Source organism: Podarcis cretensis, assembly GCF_951804945.1.
Source record: "Podarcis cretensis genome assembly, chromosome: 8".
Taxonomy (NCBI): Eukaryota; Metazoa; Chordata; class Lepidosauria; order Squamata; family Lacertidae; genus Podarcis; species Podarcis cretensis.
In genome coordinates, this window is record NC_137177.1 from 16,468,612 (window position 1) to 16,485,860 (window position 17,249).

The window sequence follows — 17,249 nt, forward strand, 5'->3', positions numbered from 1 at the left end:
ACCAAAATAGCATACCTAAGCATATGAAGCATTAGGGGAAGATGGCCTCTTCCTTCCTCTCTGCTCCACCCCTTTGCTAATATTTATTAATTTGATTTATATCCCACCTTTCCTTCAAGACTGCATATATGGATTTTTCACCTCCATGTTTTATCCTCGCAAACAATGCTGTGACGTAGGTTAAGCTAAGAGACCGTGACTGACCCAAAGCCACCCAGCCAAAATTGCAGAGTGGGAAGGGACCACGAGGGTCATCTAGTCCAACCCCCTGCGATGCAGGAATCTCAGAAATCTCCTGCTCAGTGTGCCAGCCAAGTCAAGTGATATGTGACTATTGTAGTGGATGAACATCATCCGGGCACTTCATTATTGAGTTCTCCATGCCCCTGAAGTTTGGCTGGCCTTCAAGTCAGGACAGAGGCTTAAGAGTGGCAGACCCTGCCCTGTGGAACTCCCTGCCAGTAGATATTCAGCAGGAAACATCCCTCCCTTCCTTCAGAAAACTTTTGTTGTTGAGACAGGCCTTTACAACATGATTTCTGCTGCCCTCCCTCTTATAACCAGACAGTATTTAATTATGTTTTAAATGACTGGATCACAGAATTGTAGAGTTGGAAGTGACTCCAAAGGTCATCTAGTCCAACCCCCTACAATGCCAGAATCACAGCTAATGTTTTTATGGCTCTTTTGTTGATCTTATCCCCTATGTGCTGTACTCCGCCTTCTTATTTTTTAGGAAAGTGCCAGTTTTGTGTGGCAGTGGTAGACATTTGGTGAAAAATGGGATGGACTGTGTTTCTCTTTAACGCCCTCTGTATCTGTTTTCCTGTTAAATGCACATCACAGGCTCCATCAGCTCTAACATTTTTCTTTAGACTGCAGTGTCTATTAAGACTAGGTACATGACTCTCAAGCGGAAAAACACAGCCACCCTCAAGGACCATAATTTGAACTTTGATTACCATCGTGTATCTCAGTCTGTATTTTCCCACTCTTAGGTTAAAAACAACATCTTTCCTAGACTCGGTTGTATTAAGAAGCAGTTGCTTCAGATTCCAGGGCTGCACCATTTTGATTTTTGCCTCTTATCTCAGGGGTGTTTCACTTAAAAGAAAAGACCCTCAGTATATTTTGATATTTTGCTTCCAGGCTGATCATATTTAAGAGAAAAACTACAGCTAACCTTTTTCATGGGCTTTATAAACAAGCGTGCTTAACCTGCCTGTTTTTATTTTGAAGGGGTGGGAGAAACCCATTCACAGGGCCCCAATCCAGAATGCACTCCTGATCCAGACTGGGGGCCTGCACTAGTCATCTGCTGAAAACTACAGTGGTACTTCAAGTTAAAAACGCCTCAGGTTGCAAACGCCTCAGGTTACAAACTCCGCTAATCTGGAAGAATTACCTCAAGTTGAGAACTTTGCCCCAGGATGAGAACGGAAATCATGTGCCAGCGGCACGGCGGCAGCAAGAGGCCCCATTAGCAAAAGCAGGCCTCTAATTAAGAACAGTTTCCGGTTAAGAACGGACCTCTGGAACGAATTAAGTTTGTAACTAGAGGTACCACTGTTCAGTGGTACCTCGGGTTACAGATGCTTCAGGTTACAGACTCCACTAACCCAGAAATAGTACCTCGGGTTAAGAACTTTGCTTCAGGATGAGAACGGAAATCGCGCAGCAGTGGTGCAGCGGGAGGCCCCATTAGCTAAAGTGGTACTTCAGGTTAAGAACAGTTTCAGGTTAAGAACAGACCTCCAGAACGAATTAAGTTCTTAACCCGAGGTACCACTGTACCCCCTTACCTGGCTGCCATTCCTCACCATCCCACTAGGAAGCAGCCAGGAGTGAGCAAATAGCAGTTGCAGCCAGTGTGTCAGGTGTCAGACTAAAGGTCTGGAAGGCCAAGGTTCAAATTTCCCATTCAGCCATAAAGCCCACTGAGTGCAAGTTGAAATCTCTCAGCCTAACCAACCTTGCAATGTTGTTGTGACACCATGCTTGGCTGCAGGAGTTGCCGGAAGAGCAGAAGGTGCCACCCAACTGCCTTAGAGACTCCACTCTGGATTTGTGTACGGTTTACTGCTTAGCTTTTTATTCTTCCGAAAATATGCCACAAAGAAGTGGAGGTTTAGGAGCAGTTTTCCTTCTTCTAGGTGGGCTCCCTTCCCAGGTTGATGAGCCTCATCTAAAGGTAAAGGTAAAGGTACCCCTGCCCGTACGGGCCAGTCTTGACAGACTCTGGGGTTGTGCGCCCATCTCACTTAAGAGGCCAGGAGCCAGCGCTGTCCGGAGACACTTCCGGGTCACGTGGCCAGCGTGACATCGCTGCTCTGGCGAGCCAGAGCCGCACACGGAAACGCCGTTTACCGCTGGTAAGCGGTCCCTATTTATCTACTTGCACCCGGAGGTGCTTTCGAACTGCTAGGTTGGCAGGCGCTGGGACCGAGCAGCGGGAGCGCACCCCGCCGCAGGGATTCGAACCGCCGACCTTTCGATTGGCAAGCCCTAGGCGCTGAGGCTTTAACCCACAGCGCCACCTGCGTCCATCTAGGGGAAGTCTAATGCTTATGGCTTCTAGGAGCTACAGCTGAGAGCTGAGTGCTGGGTAGAAGAAGAAGAGTTTGGATTTGATATCCCGCTTTATCACTACCCGAAGGAGTCTCAAAGCGGCTAACATTCTCCTTTCCCTTCCTCCCCCACAACAAACACTCTGTGAGGTGAGTGGGGCTGACAGACTTCAGAGAAGTGTGACTGGCCCAAGGTCACCCAGCAGCTGCACGTGGAGGAGCGGAGACGCGAACCCGGTTCACCAGATTATGAAACTACTGCTCTTAACCACTACAGTACACCATACTGGCTTTTTGGTAGAGACCAAAAGTGGCCAAACTACCCCAGAAGGAGCGTGACGTGTCCCCCTAGCCCTCCCCCTCCTCTAGCACCCCATAACTGTAATTATAAATAAATAAAGCAGCAGAACTGGGAGCACACATTTTTGAGCAGGGCCTTGCAAGCGTGTTGTTGTTTTTCCAAAATAACAGCAGATGTCAGATGAAGCATGCTTGAATAATGTCACACGTAGGTTGGAGCTCAGGCTGGTAATCTTTCCTAAATGGCCGAATGATGACGCCTGGACCAGGAAATGCCCAGTAAAGCCAAGTGGCCTTGTTTCACCTCTCCCTGACCTTCTCTGCTGGCGTAAACCAACACCATTCGCCTTCTGAAGTCCAAGGGGGCTGCCCTCTCAGTATATGAAACTGGCAGCCAAGAGGGGTGACACCACAGAGAACATGCTGGATCCGTATCTTGCCTTTTAACAGCAGAGACAAAAGTGTGTTCATTTGTCAAGTTGCAGCCAAACTCCTGTTATCAGTGCATTCATGGGGGCGGGAAGAGAAATAAAGGTGCCTACATTTCTGACTGGCCATGCCGTTGTGTACTTAGAAATAGCAATGCAGCAAACAGAGATTAAACTGGTGAAGCTTTTCTCATCTGCAGGTCAGGAAAAAACTCCGCAATTTCTTTGGTGTGCACCAGGGGAGAAGAACCAGTTTAAAAGGTTGTCAACTGTTTCCTTTTTCGGTGAATTTCTATCACTTGCAGCCTGCAGGCTACTGGAAATACAGTAAAATGCTAGCAGTGCAGACACAAAGGAAGAATAAGTAAGCTCCCTGTTTAAAATGCAATTTTTAAAAAATATGCATTAAAACCTCCTGAGATTATTCATGGATCTAATTTGCTCAGATTTGCCTTTGCCTTTACAAACCACTGATATTCGGTTCATGAGCCTTGCTCGGATTTTCTACGCTGCAATTGCAAATTGTGCAACTTGAGAGGATATAGGAATGTGTTCTCTGTACATACACAAGGTTTATAATACACACAGCAGCAGAAGCCACGTGTACGTGGTTATACCACTGAGTTGCCCACAGCTAACATCTGGGGGAAGCCACTGCCATCAAGCAACTCCTGCCGCTGAACTGTGCCAGTTGGTCAATATAAGAGCAACTGTGCCTGAGTTTTGATTTTCCTCTTCCCTCCCTGTGCCCTTTCCCTTGTGTGTCATGTTTTTCTTTTTAATTGTAAACCTAAGGGGAGGGGTTGTCTTGTCTTGATTGGATGCAAGTCACTCTGGGAGCCTTTTTGGTTGAAGAGTGGGGTAAAAAACAAAACAAAAAAACGCTCCAGGTTTGTTTCCTGGAAAAGTTCAAGGTACTTTGCCTAAAACTGTTTACATTATGGGCTTGGGAAACTTAAGGGGGCATCTTTTCCCAGTATGCACCTTTGCACACGCTGAGATCTAGAAGCAACTATTAATTGTGAGTGCTATACTGTATAATAGTTTTTGGAGAGTGTGGTTTTTTTCTTGTTTTTCTTGCTGCTACAGAGCCCTGAGATTGTGGAACATTACCTACAAGAAATTCACCAAAAGAAGATCCAAAGAAGAAGAATGATTTCATTTCTGAACCGTGACCTACAAAGCATTTTGAAGCAATCTAACAATAAAATAAAAACACATATAAAACACTTGCATACGTATTTAGAAAATGAAAACAAGCGTAACTGGGTTCTTTTTTAAAAAAACAACAACACACAATTAAAATGACTGGAATACATAAAATCAATTTCAAATCCAATGGATATCGACTGCTGGAATGAAAACCTCCACTTTAGAAACACTTGTTGAAAGACCAAAGTCTTCAACGCAAAATTTCCAGCGGCTTTCGGATATGCAAAGCCCAACATAGAATTACCAACAGCTTCACTGAACTTCGAGCTGCCCGTCAGCGCGCAACAACCAATAGGGAAACAAAGAGGCGGCGCCTCATCCTCCAATCGAAACGAAGTTCCAGACTTTTCCCCGGGCCACGCCCAGCGGGAGATATGAGACGCTCGTCACGTAGCTTCTCCTTACCTTCCCCGCTCTGCTTTACCCGCTGCTCCCCCTCCCCTACGCGAGGCCTGGTAACCATGGAGACGGCAGAACTAGGAAAAAGAGAGGCTTTGGGGCCTAGTATAGGCCTTTCTCGCGGGGGGGGAGGGCTGCGCTGAAGCAACGCGAGGATCTAACTTGTGGGGGGGGGGCAAGACCCCCTGCAGCTCAAAGACAGGCATTCCCGGAAGTGAGCGAGCTTTATTATTGGCTCCGTAAATAGTGTTGCACAAAAACCCTTCCTACCTTACAGAAGTCGGAGCATAATCGGATCCCTGCTCTCACAGGGGGGCGAACTAGACGCCTGTGGGAAACGTGCAAGCAGGATCTGAGCACAAGAGCACCTTTCCGCTCCTGTGGTTTCAAACTTAATAAAATAAAATAATAATAATACTTATTTGTTATTATTTATTAAATTTGTATACTGCCCTATACCCATAAGTCTCAGCACAAAGTTACAATGCAAAAACGCAACATACATAACTATCATTACAACAAACAATGCTCATGTATGCAAACTAAACAAAATGCACTCCTCAACAAAAGCCCTGAACAACAAATGCGAATGCAAAAATCCAAATCAACACCTAGCATTTAAAAACCAATTTAAAGCAACCCCACCTCCCAAATGAAAGAACACCCACCCAGCTATTTTCCCTCGCAGGGTCTCAAGGGGGCTTGCGGATGAAATAAAAACAGTTAAAAGCATAGAAAGAAACTCCAAACAATCATGCACACACAATCTATTAAACACACACACACATATAATACTGCCTCCACCGTGGAGGCAGGAGCTTAGCCATCATTATTAGCAGCCATTGATAGATCTCCTTCTTCATTGGTTTGCCTAATCTTCTTTTAAAGCTGTTGTAATTTCTGGGTTACAACAAAACCACCTGAGTCGGTGGCCATCCCTGCCTCTCCAGTGGGAGTGAGTTCCATAGTTTTATGTGCCGTGAGAAGAAGCACGTTTCCACGTTTCATTACACACATTTGCGCAAATGCATATTGAATTCTGTGGGTGTTGATCTTCATGTGTGCTCACTGTTCTCTTTAAGATCCCTTATCAATACTTGCCATTCCCTTAAAAGTAATTATTAACCTGGCCATTAATCCTCAACGCTCACGTAATCCCAGCTGAAAATAATCTTGAATCCATGTAGCTGCATTTATACCTATGTGCATTTTGGTTGCCTCTTCCTCTGTTATTCCATGCTGCCAAAAGTCTGACTTTAAACTCATATAAAGACAGGAAATGGCTCTCTTTTCTGGTGGTTGTTTGTTATACGCTTTGTACTGCATACAGAGAGGATGGTGCTGTAAGAACTCCTTCTAATAGTGAACTCTGGTGATTAAACAGAAAATGCAGACTCTGAAGAATCCGAAAATAAAAACAAAACTTGTGTGCTGGAATGGTATGGTGGAAGTGGACATGTGGTGCAGTAATAAAACATTTAGCACATTTATGAAGCTAAGCAGGGCCTCGTATACTCTTGCTTTGGTAATTGTATTAGAAGGCGGAAATTCACTGCAACATTTTTATTTTATTTTTTGCAGGTCCCACATGGATGATGATGTAGGGTTGCTATCTCGAAGATCTTGCTTCAGCAGTGCCTGCTCTCAGAGTCAGCAGTTTGGACAAAAGAATGATGTCCAGGATGTTCAGTGGATGTTTCTGAATGGGAGCTAATGGTTGGGAGATCACTGGAGAGCTTTCGGGAATATTCTGAATCAGAGAGTTATCAGGGCTAGGGGAACACATCACCCCCGTCCCCTGCCCAGTTTATGTGAAGTGTGTGGGAATGAATGACAGAGAAATTCGTGGGGGGAGAGGGAGAGAGAGGGAGAGAGAGAGAGAGAGAGAGAGAGAGAAAGAAAGAAAGAGAGAGAGAGACTGGGAGGGAGAGAACTGAGCTGAGATTAAATTATGGAATCATCCTCTGGGGAGATGACATAAGACAGTAGATCTGTTGCTCTGTAGAAATGCAAATGGTGTTGTGTATTTGTACCTATATCAAATACTGGAAAAAAGCTGGTTTTCACTACTCATCAAAGGTACCAAATCCAGACAGCAGGACTGAAGGAACCTGCCAGTGCTAGTAGACAGTATAAACAATTGTTAATAACTCCCCTTTTTCTGTTTTGAATGGGAAGTGGAGATAAAAACAATGCAGTGACCAGCAGACAGCTATCCAGGTTAAGCACCCCAGTGCTCCGAAGGGTCCCTCACTGGTCTGTCCCTGCCTGCCACTCACTGTGCAGGCATTGCTTGAGAACCCTCAGTTCCCATCTATTTGCACCTGCCCCCTCCTTGTTGCCTCAACTGGCAGGTGCAAATGGGCCAAGGGCCCAATCCAGGCATTCTGGGTCAGGTAGGTGGTGAGGGAAATGCCAGAGCCACTGTTGTGCTTTGTCACGGAGACCTGAAAGGCTTTTAAAGTGCAGAATTCTTTTTTTAAAAAAATCCCGAGTTGAAAAAAAATGTTTCTAGCCACTGTGAAATTGCAAGCATCCCTCTCCCCTGAGCACCTTGGAGATTGCGTTATTGTGGAAGTTATCGTCAAGTAGGTTCAGGGAATTGGTATGACATTTAGAGCGTGGAAAATGGCATTACTGTACTATCGAGTAAGGAGGCGTGAAATGGGCAGAGGGAAATTGCATGACGACCGCTTCCCTTTTAATTCCCCATAGGAACCCCGAACACCTACATTTCATTTCACTTTTTGGAGGGGTCTGTGATGCCTTTAATTCTAGTCATTTTGCCATCAGTATGCATTAGTTAATATAATAACTTTTCCAACGTGGATCGTTTTTGTAAATCAGCTTCACCTTCCCCCTTTTCCATCCCTCTCTCCCTTCTCGACAGCTTGCAAAAATTCACAGAAGGCGACCCAACAATCCGGTGCGCCGGCCGTTCCTAGGATCACCTTTTCTGCGCGCCACGCTTCCCGGATCCCCGGGCAGTGGCTGCTTTGCGATGTGACTCAGGCTGGTGCATCTGGGTCACCAAGGCGCGAATTAATTGCAGCAGCCACTCAGGACCAGTCCGGCTTTTCTTCTTATTTAAAGAGCCTGCTATTTTGTCAGTCCCAACCAGCGCATTTCTTACACCGGCAGCTCCGCCTCTTCCCATGTGATGGTTTCTGTTTTGCTTTCCTCCTACAGACGATCGGGAGGATCCCCTCTGGGTCGCCACGTCTGCTGCTCGCTTGCTTGCCGCTTCGCCTTAGGGAATTGATTTGGGAAATGAATTCTGTGAGTATAGAGGAGGGCTCAAAGCTGGCGCGAAGGAGCGTACACATCCATCCGCCCGGTTGCAAAAAAAGCGCTGCGCTTTGGTGAAAACTCAAAGGAGCGAAGAGTCTGGTGACACCTTGAAGGCCTGCAGATTGATTGCAGTAGGAACTTTCCCGAGCATCCGACCAGCTGGCTTCGAATCCTCAAGCTTTTCCCACAACGAACCGTGGCCGACTTCCGGGTGTCACAAGGCTCTTGTTTTTTTGCTGCAGCAGACAGTCACGGGGTTGGCTATCCTTCTGAATATGGGAAGGGTGGGCTCTAGTGGTTAGAGAAGGGAAAGCCGGCAGCTGGGAGTCTTGTTTCTCTTTTGGTTTGCTAACAACTTGTTGGATTGGGTGAGACATGGGGCTCCGTCACGCATTTGTGGGTGCAGAAGGACTCTTTCATCTTAAGTCAAAGCTACATTTGCTTCCTTAGTCATCTGCTGTTGGGAATCACTAGTGGAAAGATTGCTGTTGCATGCAGGTCCTGCTTTGGAACTCGCTTCCTTGGGAAGCAGTGGTGTCCATTAACTTGGATGGCTTTAAAAAAGGATTAGTGAAATTCATGGAGGAGGAGGAGGAGGAGGCGGCTATTAGTGGCTACTAACCATAATAGCTAGGCTCTGCCTTAACTGCCAGAAGCAGCTATGCCTCTGAATATTATTATTATTATTAATTAAATCTGTGTACTGCCCTATACCTGCAAGTCTCAGAGCGGTTCGCAAGATAAAATCACAATATAAAAACGTAACCTGGCAGGCCATTGTGAGAACAGGGTGCTGGACTAGATGGGACTTTGGCCTGATCCAGCAGGATGTTCTTATTACTGGCAGCTATTTTGTAGCTTCTTGTAGCTTGCTCATTTACTTTTGCAGTGTTTTTCTAATTCAATCGATTTCCTCTAATTATTCTGCAGTTTTAAGCACTTGCTGTGCTTGGAATGCTCTCTTTGAATGGAAGAGCTTAGTAATAATAATAACAGCAGCAGCAGCAGCAACAACAACAACAATAATAAAACAAAATAGTCTGCTTCTGATTCTTTTCCTGATTTGGAGGGATGCACGTGTTTATATTAAGTGGTATTTTGAAAATGGCTAGAGTAAAATACTCATTTAGATAGTTGTCAGGAAGGAAAAGTGGGATAGAATCAATGGCAAGGAAAAGAAAGAGGGAAGTCAGGGGCGGGCCGAGGGCCACATTGCCTTCTGCGCAAGCTTCTGAGGGCCCCATGATAGTGGTGGGTGTGGCCAGAGTAAAAAATTAGCGGAACAATTACAGTGGTACCTCGGGTTACAGACGCTTCAGGTTACAGACTCTGCTAACCCAGAAATATTACCTCGGGTTAAGAACTTTGCTTCAGGATGAGAACAGAAATCGTGCTCCCGTGGCGCAGCAGCAGCAGGAGGCCCCATTAGCTAAAGTGGTGCTTCAGGTTAAGAACAGTTTCAGATTAAGAACGGACCTCCAGAACGAATTAAGTACAAACCCAAGGTACCACTGTAATGTAAATCTTACTATTGTGGAGAAGGCTAATGTCTACATCCACTCATGAACCCTGCTGTGTTCTCCATCCAAGGAAGAGGCATGATCAGAGTTCAAGAACACATTCCAGCCAGGCATAAACACTCAAGGAAGAGTGCAAAGGAGGGCTTAGGAGGAGATGTAGCTGGGGGTGTTTCGTTTTGCTTTAAATCAATCCCAGCACTTTTCAAACAGCTTTTCTTCTGCTTCTGAACAAGTAACTTCATCCCACAAACTACGGTCATACCTCGGGTTATGAATGCTGTGGGTTGCGCGTTTTCGGGTTGCGGAACATGCCGAACCTGGAGGTACCGGAACAGGTTACTTCCAGATTACGGCACATGCACAGAAGTGCAAAATGACATCACACTCATGTCATCACACGCAGATGCGGCGCTTCAGGTTGTGAACACTGCGGGTTGCGAACGTGCCTCCTGCATGGATCACGTTCGCAACCTAAGGTATGACTGTATTGCGACCTGTTTTTGAAAAAGAACAACTGTTTGAAATGTATTGGGCATAATTAAACAAAAATTAGCTGGCATCCCCAGTGACGGAGGAACCCTCTCCAGCACCTGGGGCAGCGCAGCCCGTACGAACTGCTCATGTGCGGCGACCATATGGCCGGCGTGCGAGAGCGGCAGCCCATATGGACTGTGGGCGCCCTCAGCTGCTCTACAGCTGGGGGGGGAGGCAGGGGCCATTTTGTCACCCCTCCCAGAGTGGCACCCAGGGTGGACCGCCCCCCCTTCCTATGCCACTGGGCATCCCTCCCCGTGACAGCATAACTGGTCATGCTTTGCAGCCTTACCTGAAAAAAGTGTTCACCATTAGCACATTGGGTGGCCATGAAAGATGTAAGGAAAGCCCTGTTGGATCAGGCCTAAGATCTGTCCCGACTAGCATCCCGATCACAATAAGCTTGAAAAGGGTGCACCAGCTGTATGAGCCGAGTCGAGTTGTGTGGAGGGAATTTTGCCAAGTGCAGTTTTTCTTACTCGGGGCTGACAAATGCCCCCGACCAACATTCCCTCTTCTGCACAACTAATTGAAGGAACAGGAGCTCAGTCCTCTTTGGAAGTCGAAACCCCTGATTTCCTTCCCTTGCTCATTTTGGAAGGGCGCCAAGGATTAGCGGTTTAGGCAGTGGCATTCAGGAGAAGTAGAAACAAAGAACCTAGCAGACTTGGAACAGCAAAAACCCTGATTCTCTTCTTTCCCCCTTGTGCTCCTACCAGAGCCTCTGCCACAAAGACACCATGGAAATCCAGGAGATGGACCTCAGAGAGATGGGTTCTGTGATCCAATCCCGTGTGGTCTTGGAGGTGTCCAGCCAGGTCCAGTCGCTCCTGGATTCCCTGGAGACCACCAAGCTAGAGATCGCTGTGACAGGCGAATCCGGAGCCGGCAAATCCACCTTCATCAATGCCCTGCTGGGGCTTAGTGACGGAGACCCCCGTGCTGCCGCTACCGGTGTCATCGAAACCACAGCCGTACCCACATCATACTCTCACCCTCGTCTGCCCAGTGTCCTCCTGTGGGACCTGCCGGGCATCGGCACCCCATGCTTCCAAGCAGAGCGCTACCTGGAGCAGGTGGGTCTCGAGAGGTACGATTTCTTCATCATCATCGCCTCGGAGCGGTTCCGGGAGAACCATGTCAGGCTGGCCCGCGCCGTGGGCTCCATGGGCAAACGTTTCTACTTTGTTCGCTCCAAGGTGGACCAGGACCTGAAGGCTTCACAGCGACGAAGGCCAGCTCGTTTTGAGGAGGCTCAGGTGCTGCGGGCGATAGAGGCGGACTGCCTCCGCCAGCTGCGGAATGAAGGCCTGGATTCCCCCAAGGTCTTCCTGGTCTCCAGCTTCGAGCTGCACCGGTTTGACTTCCAGCGCTTGCAAGACACTCTGGCCGAGGAGCTCGAAGGCCACAAGAGACACGCCTTGCTGCTCTCCTTCCCTTGCGTCACGGCAGCAGCTGTGGAGAAGAAGAAGGCATCGCTGCGCAAGCACATCTGGAAGAAGGCGTTGCTGGCCTGCGCCGTCTCGGCCTTGCCTGGCCAGAACCTCCACCTCAACATCCCCATGCTCATGAAAACCCTACACTCCTACCGCAAGAGTTTCGGCCTGGACGACGAGTCCCTGGGGGTTTTGGCCCTCGTGGCCTCCAAGCCCCGCCATGAGCTGACCAGTCAGGTGTGCTCAGCATTGGGGAAGGATCTTTCAGAGAACGCCGTGCACGCTGTCCTGAGCCAAGCTGCCTTGTACGGCCAAGTGGCTGCCCGGGTGGTGAAGAACAAAGTGCCTCTTTTTGACAACATGGTAGCTGGGGCCATCTCTTTCGTGGGTGCCTATTACCTGCTGCACACCGCCCTTGATAGCTTTGCACAAGATGCCCAGAGGGTCCTAGGACGGGCCTTTGATTTGGAGGATGAGGCTCAGGGCTACCCTCCAGAACCAGGATTTATCTTTGATTGAAGGTGGAGCAAGAGAGCTCCTTAAAAGTGCTTGGGAATCATAGGTATCTCCCCGCACTCTTTTATCCACCAGTCCTGCCTCTTAGTCACTTAGGTCCAGCTAACCCAGGAAAATGCAGTCAAAAGTCTTTGTGGGATGAACTTCACGTTGGCAGTTCTATCCAAAAACCCTGATGCACCCGCTGATATAACTGCCTTCCAAGAATGGTGCTATTCTAACTGGAAAGATCTTCTGCAGTTCTGCTAGTTATGGTGGGTTACTGTTATCAGAATCCTACATACAACGCCCAGTGATAGAACTTTTTGTGGAAAATAATAAATTGCCAAAAAATAAAAAAATCCCAATGCAAATTAATTCAGTTGGTGTTGGAAAATTTCCTGAGCCCCTTGAGTCATTGAATTTAGCACGCTTGCTTTTATTTGTGTTTCATAAATATAGCTAAAAACATTGATTAGAAGTCAGCCTTCCCTAATGCCATATTTGCAGTTGGCATCCACTGTTGCTAATGAACTGATGAAGTGGAAACATTTTTGACCCAAATCACTGATGGTGAGTGCAATCACTTTGTTATCCTCCTTTAGCCAGGACAGTAGAACCCTGCAGATTTCGAAGCATTATAGAGCATCCACAGAAGGTCAGACTGGACGTAGTACCAATGGGATCATTCCTTCCTTTGCAAATCACAAGCATGGTACACGTGGATGCAATTCTGATCAGGTCCGCGGATGAAAGTCATTTTCCACCCATGCCATGGCTTTGATACGGCTCACCAGCTACTTGCAACAGGAAACAACAATCTGAAGGGCACGTCACATGACAGTGACAAATCCTAATTCAGCCGTAACTGGACAGGGTACCAAACTGGCTAGACAGTATTCCAGTTGGCTGTGATTGCAGGATGGGATACAGAGAAGTACCATCGCTGTCTCCCTTTCTTTGCAGGATCTCTCCTTCTCAAGTGGCTACATCTGGGAAGGCTGGGAGAGATCATAACTCACAAAGACTGTGTTTGCTTCTGACTTGGCTTTAAATGCATTTAACAGAAAGGAATCTAGTGGGAGGCAGACCACAACACGAAGGATTGGAGCCAGGAATGTGAAGATTGTGCGGCGACTCCGCCAAAGCCGCCAAAGGGTTTTGATTGTGTGAAGCTGGAAGGAGAAGCAGTCCTTTAAATGGCGCAAACTGCCTCTCCTGTGGGAATCACTTTGCAAATGCAAACTTCAGGTGCACTTTCTGTAACTCCACTCGGCTTGTTACCTTAACTTCAGAAGTGACCAGTTCTAACATTGCAGACCCGGGACTGCATCGTCTGTGAGCAGATTTATTCTTTATAAGAGTCATCTTGTATTAAATAAAGTTGTGTGTGAGTGCGAGTTCTGGTCATCTTGATCACAGGTGCAGGCAGTAGCAATCTTCCTCTGATGTTATACTGTTCAGTAGATTGTGAGCCATTATCGTAGCGTGCCAGCTGTCAAATTGTATTGACCATCTCATGTACTTTTTGAAAGTAATAATTGATTTTCAAGTTAGCAATCTCTGTATCGCGAGTCATAACCCAGGGCAATCACTTATTAGTTTGACCAGCAAGGAAAATATATTTCTATACCATCTATGTTTTTACAATGTAAAGGGCATGTCTAACCAATACATTTTTCTATTTTTCTGCATATGCTTCCTTTGTGACTTGTTCATTGTATCCTTGGGGTCAAGGAGACTCTTGTGAAGCAAACAAAGAGGCAGTGTGCAACACACAGGGAACATCTGAGAGATCACGTCCTTCTCCACAGACCCCCTCGGGTGGTGCGATTCGCAGAGGAGGCCCTCTTGTTAGCTTGACTGCTTTGAAAGCTTCGGGGGGGGGGGTGCCGCCCAGCAAAGGGCCTTTTCTGTGGCATCCCCTAAATTGTGGAACTCCCTCCCCACAGACGTTCATCTGGCTCCTTCACCGTATGATTTCCATCAAATTCTGAAGATGCACCTCCTTACACTGCTGTTTGACATTTGAGATGTATAGTTTTAGTGCTTACCGTTGGCCTGATCCAGTGGGCTTGTGTTCTTAGTTACCAAAAAGTAAAGCAGAAAGTTCCATGTTACAGGGCTTTCCTGCTGCTGGGTAGCTTAGACGGGGACACCTCAGCAAATTCTCCTGGTGAAAAACGTAACTCCCATTTCCATCAATTCCACAGCAAGTTTTGATTCTGCTTCAAGCTTAGGTCATCACTAGTGTCCAATGCTTTAAATGCAGGTGTGCAGGAGGACTTCTCTCCCTTGTCCTATATAGCACTGCCATTTCTCCTCCTGATGTTGAGCCTGTGTGTGTAGTTGCTTATGAAGTCTGAATGGCACCACCAGTGCACAGGGCGTCAAACCCCTTGGTTTGCAGAACAAATCATCGTGGGGGTAGCCACAAAGGGGAGGAGGAACCCGTAAAATAGCACAGTGGGTACTGAGAAGGCTTGGTAGCCATCTTTTGCTAAATGAGCGGGTTAGGGAATGGGAAATTCAGCGTGGGGAGGGAATGGAGTTCTTGTAATCCTAAATAGCAGAACTTCATACTGCAACATTTCGTTGGATACCCTGTTTTAGCTACAAGGAAAATGACTTTTTTATATATAGCAGCCATAGCAGCCTTGGTACAAAAAAGGGTAGCTACCCAACCCTGTTTGTAAGTTTTGCAAAAGTTTGTTTTGCCATGTGCAAGGGTTTCTGGAGCTCGCTAGATGGCAATATTTCCTTTGTTTACTGCTGATGCTATATTATACATATAATCACCAGGGGATACTGTGCCACTTTATTTGGGTGACTGTTAGTATCAGGGTTTCACCCCTCCCCTTGTGTCTCGTTTTTTCCAATCCTAAATTCAGTACTCCACATTAGTTGTTTTTTAATCCTCATGAAAATGCACCAGTTTAATACAAATATCTAATACATCAGTTTTGGTATGCAATTCTTCCTAGCTAATATGGAAAAAAAATGTTTTGCAAAGCACTGTTCCCTAATATCCCTAATACAATGCATTTCCTTGTCATCATCTCTCCCCCCCCCAACAAATATTTATATGCACACAGACCAAAGAACAGGAAGGAGATATTGTTCCTTGCCAGCATAGGATTCTGAGAGGGAGAGCTTAACTCTCGCAGAATGCACAGATCTCAAATCTCTGACTTCACGCTCTGCTTGCTCCTAGATCAGGTATACCTCTCCCTTCCCTTATTTTTCTTTCTCTTAGCCTGAGTCCATGGAAAGTTGCTGTGATCACTCTCCAGGTTTTCTTTACTCCATAGAATGAAGGGTGTGTGTGTGTGCTTAACAACTATTTGCTGCCTGCATATCTGTTACCTTGCCATGAAAAGCAAGGTATATATCCTGCCTCTTCCTTGTAATAAGCCATTTTCTTCCTACTTTCTGGTGTGGCATAGCCTTTATTGGGCGTAAGAGTTGAAGGTGTACTCACATTTTAAATGGATGCACATTCTGACTCAGTGCGAAAGGGTCCACTCCACTCAGAGTTGCACACTGAGTGCGCACGTGTGGTTAACAGACAGGCCGTAAGTTCAAATGTACACGCCTTGTAACCTTTCCCATTACATGGCCAGAAGAAAATTGCCCTGACAGCTGAATCTTGCTTTGGATAGCTGGATAGCTGAAAGTGCTCGCTTAACAGACACTGATGCTTTGTTTGATGTAAGGAACATGAGAAGATGCTTTCAGGGCCGGCCCTACTATTAGGCATAATGAGACCCCTGCCTCAAGTGGTGAATGTTGCTGGGTCAGCAAGTGATAGAAAGGTGTTGAAGATAAAACTACGTGGCCTTCTTTGCCCCGCCCCCCCAAGCTAGGTTGCCCACCCTCAAGGAACGGCATTGTCCCATTGCGGTCTGCTGGGCTTTGAATACAGAAGCATCATATTGTCCTTTGCCTCAGGCAGCAAAATGCCTTGAGCTGGTCCTAGCTGCCTTATACCAAGGCAGATCATTGGACCCATCTAGCTCACTGTTGTTTTCCACTCTGATAGGCAATAGCTTGCAGGTGAGGATCTTTCCCAGCCCAATTAGGGGTTGGGGAACATTTTAAGCCCAAGGGCCACATTCCCTTACAGACAGTCTTTTGGGGGCCATGTGTTGGTGGTGGGCAGGGCCAGAGGGAAAAGTGAGCAGAGCAATTGAACTTTACCCATGCCTGGTTGGCTTATTTCACATGCACTCCCATGCCTCTATCCTCCACCCTGGGAAGCAAGAGATGTTAGCAGAGTTTGAGGCTGCATTTGAGCCAGGGAAAAATGATCAAGAGGTGTGTGCAAAACAGAACCAGACCAGGGGATGTCATTCTGGGTCTAGAGAGAGTCCCAAGGGCCATATGGCAAGGGCTGGTGGTCTGCATCTGCTTGCCTGGCATCTCTGGTGTATGTGATAGTAGTAGACTGGAGTCATGGATTGGCTGGAGGCAGAGGAGTGGGAGGCAACAGCTAAGAAACCCCCAGGGGGAGAAGGCTCAGAGCCCAGAGAATAGTAGTGGGACAACGATGCCTGGTCACAGGGAGAAGATGGAGCAGCCTGGGAGGAGGAAATGTCAGAAGCTGAAAAGGCAACAGGGTTTAGTGAGCAGGAAGAGACTCTGGCAGAGAGTGGTCCAGAATCAGAGGCAGGAGAGGAGGGGAGCAGGAGACAGAGATGAAGCAGGCTGCTAAAGAATCCAGGGAGTCTCCCCCTCTTGCTGCGACCATCTCTCCCCCCTGGTGTTCCAGCACATGAAAAGGAATGAAGAGGGTGGAGCAAAGAGAGACAAGACACAAGAGCTTCAGGTTGTTGGAACCAGGGGAGGAGTTTTAGAAAGCTGTGAAAGTTTAGGGACCTTCAGTTCCCGCAAGACCTACTGGGTAGAGTTGCTGCCATCACTAGGCCTGAGCTATTTTGGGTTTGTTTTTTTAATAAAGAGTTAACTTCACTGACACTGGTGTGTTTATTGCTCACCGACTCTTGACTCTGGCTCCTGACAACTAGATGGGCAAATAGTCTGACCAAGCATATAAATCTCACACCC

The 17,249-nt window shown here is 47.1% G+C and overlaps 1 protein-coding gene and 1 long non-coding RNA gene across 2 annotated transcripts; one reads left to right on the plus strand and one right to left on the minus strand.

The window, feature by feature from the left end:
- Positions 1 to 4,582: 4,582 nt before the first annotated feature.
- Positions 4,583 to 6,489, minus strand: LOC307221822. The gene is made up of 2 exons (XR_013841553.1): positions 5,575 to 6,489; positions 4,583 to 5,297 (listed from the first exon to the last, which is right to left on the minus strand). It is a non-coding gene; the product is annotated as an uncharacterized lncRNA (long non-coding RNA).
- Positions 6,490 to 7,458: 969 nt separating this feature from the next.
- LOC307221559 (interferon-inducible GTPase 5-like) lies at positions 7,459 to 13,876 on the plus strand. The gene is made up of 2 exons (XM_079986190.1): positions 7,459 to 8,185; positions 10,971 to 13,876. The coding sequence occupies exons 1-2, from the start codon at positions 8,177 to 8,179 to the stop codon at positions 12,204 to 12,206; spliced, it is 1,245 nt and encodes a 414-aa protein (XP_079842316.1). The 5' UTR covers positions 7,459 to 8,176; the 3' UTR covers positions 12,207 to 13,876.
- The last annotated feature ends 3,373 nt before the right edge of the window (positions 13,877 to 17,249 follow it).